The sequence below is a fragment of the Notamacropus eugenii genome, chromosome 1 (genome assembly GCF_028372415.1).
Source record: "Notamacropus eugenii isolate mMacEug1 chromosome 1, mMacEug1.pri_v2, whole genome shotgun sequence".
Taxonomy (NCBI): Eukaryota; Metazoa; Chordata; class Mammalia; order Diprotodontia; family Macropodidae; genus Notamacropus; species Notamacropus eugenii.
Window position 1 is genome coordinate 750,329,332 of NC_092872.1, and position 12,662 is coordinate 750,341,993.

The 12,662-nt window shown below is 44.0% G+C and overlaps 1 protein-coding gene across 1 annotated transcript; it reads right to left on the reverse strand.

Moving 5' to 3' along the window:
- Positions 1-614: 614 nt before the first annotated feature.
- On the reverse strand, positions 615-10,491 carry C1H2orf78 (chromosome 1 C2orf78 homolog). Its single transcript, XM_072639397.1, has 3 exons — positions 9,846-10,491; positions 5,251-6,018; positions 615-2,636 (listed from the first exon to the last, which is right to left on the reverse strand). The coding sequence occupies exons 1-3, from the start codon at positions 10,003-10,005 to the stop codon at positions 727-729; spliced, it is 2,838 nt and encodes a 945-aa protein (XP_072495498.1). The 5' UTR covers positions 10,006-10,491; the 3' UTR covers positions 615-726.
- Between the last annotated feature and the right edge of the window lie 2,171 nt (positions 10,492-12,662).

The window sequence follows — 12,662 nt, forward strand, 5'->3', positions numbered from 1 at the left end:
TTCTTGGCAAAGACGCTGGAGTGAGTGGTTTGACATTTCCTTCTCCAGCTAAGGAGACAATGTTAAGTGATTTCTCCCGAGTCACACAGCTAGTATCTCAGGCCATATTTGGACTTAGGTCTTCCTGACTCCAGGCCTGGCACTCTAAGCACTGTGCCACCAACCACTCACAGAAGCTGGATGTGAGGTGGGATCTCAAGTCAGGTCTTCCTGACCACAAGTCCAATGCCTTACACAACTAGCCCTCTCAGACTTTGCTTCTTATGCTTGCTATCTCCACTTCCTCTACCCTAGCTGCTCTGTTCCTTCTTTCTATGGACAAAGCTCAACAGCTTTCCCTCATCCTTGTAGTTCCCACTTTCCTTTCTCTCCTCCAACCACTGTTCCTTTCCCACTATTCCTCCCCAACCCTTGTTTCCAGCCCCCTCCCTGCCAAAATATAGGTGTGTATATGTATATGTGTATGTATCATGTATATATGTACATATTGTGTATGTATTGTATACATACATGTGCATAGATATGTATATAGCATAGCACCCAAAACTCAAAAGAGCCCGAGGCCAATTATCTGGGAAGTCTTTTCATTGCTCATCCACCTTGTCCCTGACCAGAACAGCTCTATTAACGGTTTATTGAAGTATCAGAATAAATAGGTACATGTGAATCTATATATATGTACAAACATTTGGTGCCCAGAGGACCCAAGAGTCCTAGCTGCTCTGATCAGATCATGTAGCCATAGCGCCTTGCAATTTCCAAGTCCTTTTCCCGCTCGATGAAAAATTGCAGCTTGCCCAGGGAGGTATACTTGGCAGCATTCTCTCTGTCTCTCTGAGCCTGCCTCTTCATGGTCTCTCGCTCAGGCCTCTGCTCTTTGGTGATGGGCTTCGACATCACAGGCTCGGGGACATTAGGCTTCCTCCACGGGATTGGCTGAAAGCAGAAATCTTGAGGTTGGAATTGGGCCTGGGGCTGTGGCTGCGTCATGACCACCATGGCCTGCTTGGATGAGCTGGTGGTAGCTGAGTCAGGGGAGATGGACAGGACCAAGTGGCTCGGGAGACATGGCTGTAGCTGGGGAGGAGGGCAGGGTGCTGATTTCAGAAGCATAGGCCGAGGAGGAGCTGACTGAGGAGGCACAGCAGACACAGGCCGGGCTGGGTTGGAAGGATCAGGCTGAGCTGGATTGCCCAAGCGGGCAGGGTTGATGGTAGAAAGCCGGTGGGGAGCCAAAGGCTGTGGCTTTCGAGGAATGGGCCGAGTCAAAGGCCTGTCTAAGGTAGGAAAAGGCAAAGGCACCAATTTGACTTTCCCCGGAGGTGGTGGTCTGGTGTGGGATGGAGATGGACACTGGTTTTCAGCACTGGTCTCTGGTTTCCGAACCTTGGCTTTCGCAGCTGCAAGTAGGCTAACCTGGGTTTTCATGGGACCTTGGCCTTCTGCTGGTGTTTCCAACCATTGTTTGATCCCTGGAGTTGGCTGGGGGACTTGGGCTGGGCCAGTCATCTTGTCATTCTTCTTGCCCAGAGCGTGAAATACCTGCACTGACTCCAGCATGTGCATACCCAGGAAGCTCCGGGGCTTCTTAAAGGCCTCCTGGCTGAGCTCAGGATGGTTTTTCTTGCGCTTCATTTTGGGAAGGGCAGGCTTCTCCTCTAGCTTCACACGGCCCCCAGGTAGCTCATTCCCTTCCACTTTCTCATAACAGGTGCCTCCAATTCCCTCCATTTTCTCCTGGCTAGGGCCTTTGGCCTTGCTGGTCCGGTTGCTGGGGGCTTTTCGGGACTTGCTGCTCATTGACTTTGCCATATCCAGGGGAGACAACTCATTGGCCACAGAACCAGAGACAGCTGCCATATCCCCAGCAAGCAGGCAGTCTGGGTTTCTCGGCAAGACTTTGGCTGGTTGCACAGTAGCCATCAGATCAGGGACTTTACGTTTAGTTTTCTTGGTTGGGTCTGAAGGCTCCTTCCCTGTACATGGCTTTCCCTGCACCCTGACCACTTTGGCTGTTTTGACTACTTTGGGTTTGGTGGCTCGGAAACCTTTGGGCTGGTCAAATTCCTTCAAGGGAGAGAGAAGACGAGGAAGGCGGAAATCTTCCACCAGTTTGTTGATGTCAGTAAGACTGGGAATGGGCTCCATCCCATTCTCTAATGCCTCTTGGTCACCAAGACTCAGGCCAATCTTTACCAGATGGCATTCCCTTGGACTAGTCTCTTCCTTATGAGTATCAGGGCAGAGAGGGTCAATGCAGGCCAGAAGCTGATTAATGTCAGGGATTTCCAAGGGAAGGAGTGGAGGATCTTGTATTTCCAAAGGCACATGGCAAGCATCGAGGGTCTGGGAGAACTTGGCCTTCACTCCCTCCACTTTCCATTTTTCCTTCTCAAGGCATGCCACATTCTTCTTATCTTTGTGTTCAATGTTTGGGGCAGGAGGCAGAGCAAGTAGGTTGCCTGAATTCTGTGCTGGGGTAGCCAATGAGCTGTCCCCAGCAACCTCTGCTGGTGGAGTGCCCTCAAGAATCTGGACGTTGTTTCCATTGCCACCCCAGGACTGGGACAGTTCCAGGGTTTGTGGCAAAGAGAATGTTCGGGCACCAGACTGCAGCCCCAGGGAAGTTTCCATCACTGCAAAGGAACCAAATGGAGAATCAGTGCCCAGTAACTGAGACCCTTCCCTAGGCACCAAGAAATACCACACACTCTGCTCAACCACAGAATAGCTATGTCTACCTTTTCCAATTTGAAACCAGGGTTTAGTCTTGGCTCTGTCATTGGCACACTGTGCTCTGCCTTAGTTTCCTTTCTATAACCTGGGTATGAAAACAATTATTCCATCTTCCTCACAGGATCATAGAGAAATGAGTGGAGGGAGCCTACATGGCATTTTCTACAAAGTATGCAACACTAGGCACAAAGGTAACACTAAGCATTTAAGTTGTTTTTTTTTTATCCCATCTACTTCCCTGGAACAGAGCTATATTTTGACTTGTTCAAGGCCATTCAAGTAGTGTCAGATGTCAGATTTGAATTCAGCTCTTCTGATTCCAAACCTAAACAGCAAAGTTACTATCATCCTCTTCACTGCAACTTCTGCTCTAGAGAACTTTGCTCCTATATAAGAATTTTGGAGCTGGATTCAATTCAGCAAAGGGAAAGAAAGGAAGTGCAGGTCTGGGGTTTGTAAATGCTGTTTAGATGACCTGGAGAGCTACCTTGCCTGTAATGAGAGACAGTGACTCATCCTGCTTACCTGACACAAGGGACTTGGTGAGAGTTCCATGTCCAGCTGATGGCTAGAGAGCCTAAAGTTCTCTCTTCCCTCATGTCTTTTTCAGAATCCCTAGTTTTCTTTAGAGCTCACCTTCACTGCCACCTCCTGTAGGAAGCTTCTCCTGATTTCCCAAGCTACTTATGCTCCACCCTGAAATTCCCTGTATTTACCTGGTGTATATTATATGTATATATATATATATATATATATATACCATGAGGGGTTTCATATCCTTACTGTAATTAATGGTCATGGCTGGGGTGGCTAAGTGTATGTAAAATAGTCTATACTCTGGGATCCCTTTATTAAATATGAACCCTCTAATTTGATCCAAAAGGGAAGAGGGTAACTGAGTAACAAAATATGATATCAATACCTTTTTGGGGTTTTAAATACTGGGGGGAAAGTCAGTCATTTATTCAGACAAGTGGCAGACCAACCAGTGATGAAGGATCCCAGGTTCATATCTCTAAAAAAGAAATACTATGAGGGATGATGGAGAGCAGAGAAGAAAGTTTCTATCTCACTTACCTCTCACACTTGACCATGTCCCCAGACAGAAGGGAATAGCAGAAAACAAGGTATCCAGCTGAGAGTAAGAGGAGAGACATACCACCTGCAAGTTCTAGTCATCCAAGAAAGGAAATGCAATAGCCGGGAGCAGAGAGGGATACACTAAGAACAGACATGGACACAGAAGTATAGCCTCCTCTTCAGTGAGCTAGAGTCAAGCATCATTAACCTGTATGCCAGTGAAGACTGCTGACTTATGGACTCAAAAAAGGAACTTCCATACAGGAGTTATGAGTTATCCATAGCCACATATTCCTTACATATGTAACTCACTACCATTGTACTTTAAGTTTAATCTCACTCTTCCCCTGCACTCTGGATTTGTCAGAGTGTATGCCCTAAGCCAGGAGTGGGGAACCTCTGGCCTTGAGGCCACATGTGGACTTCTGGGTCTTTGGGTACAGCCTTGTAACTGAGTCCAAGTTTTACAGGACAAATCCTTTTGTTAAGATTTGTTCTGTGAAGTTTGGATTCAGTCAAAGGGCCACACCTGAGGACCTAGAGGGCCATGTGTAACTTTGAGGCCACGGGTTCTCCAGCCCTACCCTAAGTTTTGAGAAGAAATGTTTTATGTCAAGAGTTTTTTCTATACCTTTGCTGGAAGCTAGTTGTTCCCTACTGATGGATTATAAATGGCAATCACCCCAAATGTAGCTAATAAGCAAAGTTACCATAATCTCAGTACCTTAAGGTTACCTCTCGGATCCCAAAATAGATTCATAGCCCTCCTCTGAGCATCCAGCCCACCAATATTATCCAAAGTTGAATAAGTACCTCCCAATAAGGGTGCTATACTTCTATTTGTACATATTGTCTCCCTTGATAGAATTTAAGTCCCTTGAGGAAAGAAACTTTCCTTTTTGTCTTTATGTCTAAACAGCTTATCACAGTATCCTATACATTAAGGCATGTTTAATAAATAATTTTTATTAATCAGATAGGAGCTTTACTATTTTGAATGCAAGAACTAAAGCCCAGTATAGTAGGGGAAAGTAAGAAAAATGAGGTCACAATAGGACAATCAGAGGTTGTGGAGGACCTGGAATTAAAGGGTATTTCCTTCCATTTAACCTCCTCAATATGTGAAGGTTACAGCATAGGTTGATCCCAGGGAAATACTCTCAATGTGAATAAAGGGAAATGGTTCTCCAGTTCTGTAAAATCCTAAGGTTTGTGAACTAGAAAAGTCCTGAGGACCATATTATCCAGCACCTTCATGTTACAAATGTGAGAACTGCAGCCCTGAGAAGCTAGGAGATTTTCCCAAAGTCTTGCAAATAGGCTTAGAAGGGGAAGCCCAGTGGGAAGGAGCCTCATCCCTTCCCCACCCCAGTTTGGCCTTTCCCTCTAATGTTGATTTCCTTACCTTTCCTCTCCTTTTTGCACAACACTCACCTTGGAAGCCCGAATCTTTGACTGGCTGGGCGTGAACAGGGTAGTACAGGCCTGAAGTGGAGACAGGTGGTCTGGACCCAGGGGGCTGGACCTCTTTGAGTACCATCACCATCTCTGGCTGAGACGTCACTGGCACAGAAGGGGTCCTACCTCCCTTGTAAGACACAGAACCATAGGACTGCACACAAGGGCTGAGCTCACCCGCCAGGAGGGGCCCCAGGGTTCCTTGATTGTAGTAATAAACCTGGTTTCCATTCTGGTAAGGGACAGACACATTGTTGGGCCCCTGACTTGGCATTTGTGGGGAAGCCCCCTGCTGCACAAGGCTGGCTGACAGCTGTGGATAAAGAGGCATCACGGTGTTGGCCTCTGCAGCTTTATCATACTGAGCTGGTGCTGGTATGGAGGAGGTTGGTGTGTCCTGGCCGATGACTGTCACAGTGAAATCTCCAAGGGATGTCTTCTCCCCAGCGCTCCCAGACATGTCCCACTCATAGATGCCTGGGTAGGAGGAAGTGGTTGGAGTGGAAAGCTGACCTTGCCCAGGGACCCCAGAGAGGATGGTGGTGCTGGAGTGCTGGTAGAGATAGGTACTGCCCATGAGCGGGGGGAAAGGCACCCCAGAGGCAGAGGGCAGGAGCCATGCAGAGCCGATGGCTGGGGCCGAGACTCTGGAAAAATTGCAGAGGTTGCCCGTGCTGTTCACCACTGGGAAGGAGAGATGCAGAGGATTGGGGGTCCCAAGCATGGATGGGTTTTGGAAGTTTTCTGAAGGAAATGAGAGAGGGAGAGGAAACTGATAAGGCCACAGACACACCAGTCCTAAGTCAGAAGAAATCCTAACTAAAAGAGCTATTCTGGGTCATCACTGTACTGGGGGCATACTGGAGTCAGTTGGAGAGCCTGTTGTTAAATGTTCAGTGAGCAGTCATACCTCAGAAATTGGCAAATGCTACAAATCAGGGCTCAGTTTATTGCCTTGATTGTCTAGGCTTAAGAAAATGATGGAGAACATGTTCATAATAAAATTGCTTCCAATATACTTCTTTCCCTCCAGAGAGGTGGTTGTTAAACATTTACCATCACACTACTGGTTGGAAAAAACTGTAAGGTCCTGTAATCCAGCCTTCTCATTTTACAGATAAGAAACTGAGGCCTAGAGAAGTTGCTTTACCTGCCTGTGGTCACAAAAGTAGTATCAGAAGAAGGAATTGAACCCACGTCTTCTGACTCCAAATCACTTTATCAATATGCATTTATTAAGCACCTACTATACGCCAAGCATTGTACTATGTGCTTGGGACACAAAAACAGAAATGAAACAGCCACTGCCATCAGGGTTTGTGTTCAACTGGGACCTTCAAATCTTAATGAATTAGGTGGAACCAAAAAGGTTGTGCTCAGTGGAATGGAGTCTCCTGGTGGGTCATGAACTCTCAGTTCTGTCATTCTATCCCCAACACTTGTACATAACTACATGCACATAGATATTTTTATATAGGACAGGGCCTTCCTTACACCCAGCAGTCACTTAATAAAGTCTCTTAAACTAATCCTAACCTCAACCCCTTCTAACATAAAAAATAAAAGAAACTACCTGAAGCCAAGAGGGATTTTTGATCAGTCAGTGGCAGCACTGGGAACTGAACCCAGAGTCTTCTTCTAGTTCAAGGCTCTCTATTATGCCACCAAAAACCTTGGAGGAAGCCTTACTTTTAGAAAAGGAACTGTATGTATATGTCTATGTGAATGTGGCTATGCATATGTGTGTGTGTATTGTGTCTGTGCATGTAGATGTAGATGTATATATATAGTTGTGTGTGTACATGTGCATTGTATGTATCATGTGTGTGCATGTGTATGCATACATTTGGTGTATGTGTTTGTATGTATATATTCTCTTGTATATGTGTGTATATTTTTGTCTGTGTATTGTGTGTACATGTGTATATGTGTACTGTGTATGTGCATGTGTATACATGTGTGTATATGCATATTTTATGTGAACATGCAAGTCTTGCATATGTACATATCCAGGACCATCTCCAGTTGTCTTGAGCTATGTCTTGCCACTGGGCCCATGGCATCACCTTCCTGATGTCATGGTCCTGTTTGAGAATGAAGGACAAGCAACATTGTGTGTGTGCCGCATTTCACCACATAGTCATCACCACCACAAAACCCTGTTTTTTCAGTCCAAAAATTGATTTATAAACTTTTGTCCCATAATCCTCACCTGACATAACTCTGTGCATCACACCACTTACAAGGTAAACAGAGCAGCAACGTATTCACCAGTGGCACATGGATACACATTCATCTCTTGTGCATTGGGAACCACGAGCCTAGAATTCCCAGTGCACAGACATTGTCAGTATTCAATTTTAACATATATTTGTGAGTATTCTATGCACCCTAATCTAGCATCAATAACAGTTTAGTAATAAATGATTTTTAAGTAATGCTGTCATGAATTTTTTTAAAGTTTCACATAATGGTTGCACTCCACTTTTTTGCAAAAAAAAAATGGCATAAAATCTGGGGCAATTATGTGGTGAAATATGGTCTGTACATGCATATACACATGTGTATGTATGCAATGTACATTGTGTATGTATATGTATAGGTGGATAATCCCTCATTTTGCTATTCTCCATAATCTCAGAATAAGACAAAGTCCCAGATAATCAGCCACCTAATTTAATTCTCTGTGGCAGAGAACACATATACATTGATATCCAGCCTCAACCTCTCCATTGGAAGAAACAGGAACCACCATATCTTCCAGGCAGTCTATCCCATTGTATGACAAGCTCTAATTACTATGGAATTTTTGTGGACATTTAGTCTAAACTGGTGCCTTTGCAATTTCTGCCCACTTCTCTTCACTAATACTGATAAGTATGATGGAGATCAACACTTATCAAACACCTAGTGCCTACACATTGTCTCTTTCTGTAGCTGAGGAGTTGGAGGTTCCTAGAAGTAACATAACTGACTCCACAGTCCCAGCCTGAAAAAGCATCAGAGTTAGAATCGGAACCTGGTTCCTCTTGATGTCTCTCTGACTCTCCTGGAGGAAGGAATGAAGCAGTCCTGCTCTCAGAGACCCAGAGGAACAAGTAGAATCCTTCAGTCCTCTTGAATTTATTCAGACAACTTGCAATTTGGTTCACCTTTGATTTGAATAGGGTTCACCCCTTTCAACCTGATCTCTAGAGCAGGACTTCTTTATCTGGGGGTCTGGGAACTTGAGGAATTTAATATTTTAAAAACTGCATTTCAGCATGATGGGTTTCCTTTGCAATCATTTGTATTTTATCCATGAAAATACACACTTCAGATTCCAGTAAGGTGCAATATATACTATACTATTTGCAGTATGGTATAGTCAATTTCAAGGGGCTTGCATTCTTTTTCTTCTTCAGTGAAGTCTTATTTCTAGCCCTAAGTCAAAAGCCCAAGAAAATATCTATCTTAAGAGGAAAAAAGGTGGGGAGGAGTGACTCTATTACCTATTTCAAGGATACACACACAAACACATACACACACACACATCCATCCACATACATACTTGCTCTGAACTAAAGCATTCAATACTTCTGGAGAATGATATTGGCACTGTAATGAGCTGTCTTTGTCTCCAGAGACTTATCCATCTGAACCTTCCTAGTTCACCGACAAAAACAAAAGGCTATTTGCTAAGAATGGCTGCAACTTCCCCTTCTGGGAACAAGTTCTCCATGTTCATTTTTGCTTTTCAGTTTAAAATGTTCCATCCCAAATCCTACCGCATCTTCTGGAATCTACCAGCCCCCTCCCTCTCTTCATTCCAGTATCTCTTTTTCATATCTTTCTTTCATTCTTATTTTCTCTACCCTTCCAAGTCCTTTTTCACCACCCTAAAGGAGCTGAACCCAAATCCTCCAAGACATTTTCAAGTATGCCCCATGGGCTTTTCCCAGCCTCTCTCTCTAGTTTCTCCAACCTTAAATCTAATTTAAGTTAAAATTCACAGTATCTGTGTTGTAACTATTTCCAAACAGGATAAAATTCTAAAACACCCTTAAACACTTCACAAATATAGGATTTCATCAGTAGAGAAGGGATAGATTACCCTTCCTTCATGTAAATCTGATTTCCCCATGCTTTAGCTTCATCATGAACTTTGGTGGATGAAAGAAAACCTTCAACTGACATTCACCTCTGCATATTTAGCTAGGATAGTATGGGGAAAATACGCATATCGTTCAACATCAGGTCCATAGTTCAAAACCCTTCCAGCTCACAAGGGACTTTACAGAGTTTAAATGTCTTTGGCTAACAATTAAAATAACCCAGGGTCATCTCAACTCCATGATGAGACAGAAAACTTGAAATAAAATGGAAATATCAGTAGTCAAAAGAAAAATATTTCCTTGGTAATTTGAAAAAACTCGTAACCCTCAGTTAATTTCCCTTCTCACTAGACTACTGCTCTCCAAAAACATCCAAGAAGCTCTGATCTCATTTCTAAACATCTGTCCTCCTATTTGTTTTAATTCTGCTCTTTAGAAAAAAAACTTCAAGACAATCAAAATAATCTTTTCCCTTACCTGCCATGATTAGAGGAGAGAAAATAGCAGCTAAGGTTGTATGGTATGAAGAAATTACTTCTGTAGTTGTCCAGATGACTGAAGTCAAAGAGAGCATGTGTCCAGTATGAATGTGACTGGCCACTTGCGATGGTCCAAGTTTATTTACGGGCAGCTCCATGGAAACCCCAAAGATTCCACCAGGTGGACAACAGGTTTGGTGGGAGAATGAGGTCACAAAGCCAGTCAGTTTAAAAGGATGGGTCAGCCAATCAAGAGGTCAGAATCCTGGCAGCAAGCCAGGGGAAGGTGAGGGTGAAAACTCTGAGCCTTCTAAGGAGAAGTCTACTAGTGGGTACCATAAAGAACCTCTTCAGATAGGGAAATGAATAAAGGAGGGGGCTAAGGCAGCTGATGGGGACAGGCCTTTTCCCAGTATCTTTCCACTAGATCCCAAAGCACCTTTCAGACAGAGTAGAAATTGCTAGACCTGTTAGTTCATTTGAAGTAAAGAACCTAAGTCTAGCTAAGGACATATTGTCCTGAAAGCCAGATCTGTCCTTTAGACCAACCACAAGGACCTGCAAATTTTGGCATATCCAAAGAAGAGCAGGTATCACTTGCCCCTCTGGGCCTGTTTTCTTTCTACAACAGGAGAATACTATACTGTATGCCTGACCCCAATTCTGAGCTCCTTCCAATTTCCAAAATCCCATGAACCTGTTGATACTGATTTCTGGGGAGTGAACACTTAGTCTAACTTCTTCCCCTGGTCCCATGGTCCTTGAATCCTCTCCTTGGGCCCACTGCATTTCCCTAGCTTTTCTTCTCTTTCCTTTCTCTTTATCTTAGGCAAGCAATCTTGCTCATCTCTCCCTACCCCCCACCATGGCTGCTCCTCGAGGCCCTTTAAGTTCCCTGCCACTTTGAGGACAATCACTCCCAGCTACAGCAGGCCCTGGAGAAATAGTTAGGGTCAAGGGTTGCATATCCTCTCTCTTGTGGTTTTCCTCCTACTCTAGAGCTCCCCCCATCTCTTGTCCTGAGTTCTCTGGCTCTTGAGCCTAGGATCATGCAGGGCACCTTGCCACCCCTTTTTCTGCATGGGTAGGGCATCTTGGAGGTCTTTTCTCTTTCCTTGCAGGAATATCCTAGAAGTCAAGGGAGGACCCCAGTGTGGTTGTCCTATTTGCCAGTTAATCACATCCTCCTACCCCCACTGTCAACTGTAGCCTTGGAACCTTGGGACTCTAAGGTTCCCAATATGATCCTGGGGGGGAGGTGGAATCAGTCAGTCAAAAAGCATTCATTACATAATTACTATGCAACAAGCATTCATACTAAATATTAAGAAATGCAAAGAAAGATAACAACTGTTCTTGCCCTCAAGAATCCCCCATTCTTATCATATTGGGAAGCCCCAAAGTCATCTTCTCTTTGTTGGAGTGTTCCTGAGTCAGAGTAAAGGAGAATGACCTAGAGTGGGGGTGGGGGTGGGGGGAAGGATTGTCACCCAACTAGGAATACTGGCATAGTTTGTCAAGCAGCCCAGTAACTGGGCCATTAGCCCCTTGGCTACCGGGTAGTTGGACATAACCTGCTGCAAAATCTTTCTTTGACCTAGGAGAAATCCTATCAGTCTAGATTTCTCTATTATTTCTGGAACATACTTGTATTCATTTTTCCTAAGGCAGCACAGCATGGTCTAATAGAATGAACCTGGGCTAGGAGTCTAGACACCTGGGTTCTAGTTTCCAATACTAATTAGTTGTGACCCTAATCAAATTGAAGAACATCTCCATTTCTTGGGCTCCTTATCAACCAAATGGGGGGAAGGGTGACAATACCTAAAAGCTAGTGATCTTTGTGACATGTGAAAGATGAAATGACTGAAGAAACAGAGGTTCAAGCTTCTGAGCATATCAATTTTTTTTGAGACAATGGAATTAAGTGACTTGCCCAAGGTCACATAGTCAGTATCTGAGAACAAATTTGAACTCAGGTCCTCCTGACTCCGGAGCTGATGCCACCTTACTGATCCACATGTTGATTTAGGAAGGAATGATGGCCAATTGCCTAACAAACTGGGACTAGGTCTCTCAACTTTGGCACTGGACCATCAATTTAGGGGGAGATTAATTTGTATGCATTAAAAAAACAATCAAATAAGAGCAATTAACTGAAAGAAAAAATTTACCAGGTTACAAGATTAGGTGATCTGGTTTCAAGTTGGAAGAAAGATTAGGAACCTCCTAAGTTAGGAGCTGGAGCGCAAACAGATGCAATTCCCAAGGTGTCCCACTTCCCCCAAATGTCGTCTTTCAATCAAAGGAATATGGAAACCATAACCAATTAACCAGTACGTGGCCAGTTTTCAGATAAGCCATATGGGCTGATTGAGATGTATAATCCTGAGAAAACTCCTTGCATCAATCTTCAAATGTGAACGGCTTTCTAGTCAGTATAGACTAGGTCCTGAGTTAAGGGTCTCTAAGCAGCAGGTAGAGATGTTTCAGCTTCCCAGCCTCGCAGGGCTAGGTTCAAATAATGCAATTACATTTTCTCACAATCCGCACAACTGAAAAATGTTTTCTCACAAGACAGAAAATGGACCAGACCCATAATCAACTAGAAAGGGAACTGACATTGCTCCAGAATTGAGTCACAATGGTCAATGTGGTTTATTCAATTACCATGATGAAACATTTGCTGCTCTGACCCCATTATCTTGGCATCTATTCTTATCAAAATCCTAGGATGGATTTATTTTTTAAAACGGATGGATCATAAATACATAGAAATGAAACGTTGATGACTGTGAAGCAGTACAGATTTATT

Coding starts and splice junctions, on each gene's coding strand:
- C1H2orf78 (XM_072639397.1), bottom strand. CDS start 10,005: ATGGAGCTGCCCGTAAATAAACTTGGACCATCGCAAGTGGCCAGTCAC. Junction 6,019..9,845: donor CTCTCCTCTAATCATGGCAG/GTAAGGGAAAAG, acceptor CATTTCCTTCAG/AAAACTTCCAAAACCCATCC. Junction 2,637..5,250: donor CAAAGATTCGGGCTTCCAAG/GTGAGTGTTGTG, acceptor GTTCCTTTGCAG/TGATGGAAACTTCCCTGGGG.